The sequence below is a fragment of the Myotis davidii genome, unplaced genomic scaffold (genome assembly GCF_000327345.1).
Source record: "Myotis davidii unplaced genomic scaffold, ASM32734v1 scaffold497, whole genome shotgun sequence".
In the NCBI taxonomy this organism is placed as follows: Eukaryota; Metazoa; Chordata; class Mammalia; order Chiroptera; family Vespertilionidae; genus Myotis; species Myotis davidii.
In genome coordinates this window covers 4,382,245-4,384,362 of record NW_006288434.1, presented here as the reverse complement: position 1 = coordinate 4,384,362, position 2,118 = coordinate 4,382,245, and the positions used below count along the sequence as shown (strand labels likewise).

Below are 2,118 nucleotides of genomic sequence, written 5' to 3'. Positions count from 1 at the left end.
GGCCCCTCCCACCAGCCGGCCCCGCCCATGATCGGCCCCCATCTGGATGAGCTGGCTGGACCCCACCCATGCATGAATTTGTGCACCAGGCCTCTAGTTTATATTTATAAAAATGCCTTTGGTTTCCAAAAGCATTTAGTTTCTTAATCTTAGATATATGACAATATCATCATCATCATCACCATCTTTTTCTTTTGAACAGCTAAGAAAATAGCCTCAAAGGAGATTAAGTCATTTCTTCCAGGCTTCAATGTGATACTGACTTGCAAGTGTCAGAGTAAAAATTAGAAGCCTGGTATCTCTAATTCCACATTTCCCCCTTTATTTTCACTCTGTGTTTCTGAAATGTAACACTAGTCATTTGCTAATAAATATACTTCCAAATGTCGTTGTTAGGTATCATGCACTTTTAGATGGTTCCAAAAAACTGGACATGTCTCTTCTTTCAATAAAAGCTTCCTAGCCTATCAGTCATCTTAGCTGGGTAGCTGAACCTACTTGACATTGCTGAATACCAAGAAGATTGATTCCCAAGCTAATAGTATTTAAGATGCAATCACTTTCAATGGAAGTCATTCAAAACAGACATAAATTAAACTTCTAAAATTTCAGGGAAGTGATGTTAATCAACAAGTTATACATGAAAATATATATATTAGTTGATGGTCATGTACTGGCCAATTTTACAATCACTTCAAATAATTTAAAAATTGAGACAAAGCATTTGCCATTCATCTTTCCTCTCTTAACCCAAAAATATAGTCACCTATATATATTCTACTTTTTTCTGTATCTGCCCTATTCTCTCTTTTCTGATAAGATAGTCACTTCAATTTCTGCCTCTTAAATCTTCACATGTATAAAGAAGTTATTTTTCTTGATTATATTATTGAAGATCAGCTGGCATTTTAATGTCCTCTGAAGACTCAAGGAAATTTCTTTCCCATCTCTTCTAGGATTACAATTTTAGCCTCATTTTCAAGCAAACACACCTCTACTACTGTAAAGTTTCTAAACGCCTGCCCCCCACCACCCAGCGCTCTGCCGAAGGGATGCTCGTGGCGTCTCTCTGGCTTACCTGTCGGCCATATGCTTGCAGGATTAGAGATTGGTCACTGAACAAATCAGATGGTTGCACAGGAGTTACTGGAACATGTTCAGGTTGTTTGAATCCTTCCTGTAATTATATGAAATTATTCCCCCAAAGGGGTAACTAATTAATATAAACTTACAGTTAAGGAGTCATAATCGCAGGTGAGAAAACACTGTGTGGTGAGCACCACACCTTGAGGTTTCATCAAGTCAATATCACTAATGTGACATAATCTTTATTTTTCTTTCATATTAATATAAAAACATTAAAAATAATATTGCTTTCATCTATAATAATAAAAGCATAATATGCTAACTAGACTGGAGAGCCAAACGATCTTCTGGACATCATCCCGGACGTCCTTCTGGACCACCTTCTGGATGAAGCTGTGGCAGCGGGGCCGAGGCAAAGGCTGCTCCCCATTGGGTAGAGGCAGAGGCAGTTAGAGGCATTCAGGCAGGCAGGTGAGCGGTTAGGAGCGATCAGGCATGTGGGCGAGCGGTTAGGAGCCAGCCGTCTCAGATTGCAAGAGGGATGTCCAACTGCCGGTTTAGGCCTGATCCTGATTGGGCCTAAACTGGCAGTTGGACATCCCCGGAGGGGTCCCAGATTGTGAGAGGCTGCAGGTTGGGCTGAGGGACCCCCTCCCCACCATGCACGAATTTTGTGCACTGGGCCTCTACTATTAATATAAAAATACTAAAAATAAATGAGAGAAATCATGAGGTAGAATGTAAAAATCACCCCCAAATTTTAGCATCCAAGAAAAACCACTACAGACATTTTCATTAACATCCATTTAAATTTCTCACTAGGGAAATGCACAGATTTAATCTATAATGATGTTTCTCTCTCATCAATGTTTCTATCTCTCTATCCTTTTCCCTTCCTCTCTCTCTAAAAAAAAATCAATAATATATATAAATATATTTTTTAATGGGCACCTCGGCCTTGTGAGCACAAGGAACTGAATTCTGCCAACAACCTGAATAAGAAGAAAACAGCATTTTCACAGATCCTCAAGA

The 2,118-nt window shown here is 39.4% G+C and overlaps 1 protein-coding gene across 1 annotated transcript in view; it reads right to left on the bottom strand.

Moving 5' to 3' along the window:
- The window catches only part of RGS22 (regulator of G-protein signaling 22), an 88,872-nt gene that overhangs the window by 1,370 nt on the left and 85,384 nt on the right, over positions 1-2,118 (bottom strand). The window contains exon 22 of the mRNA XM_006760302.2: positions 1,079-1,177. Coding sequence (XP_006760365.1) covers positions 1,079-1,177 — 99 coding nt within the window. The remainder of the gene's footprint in view (positions 1-1,078; positions 1,178-2,118) is intronic.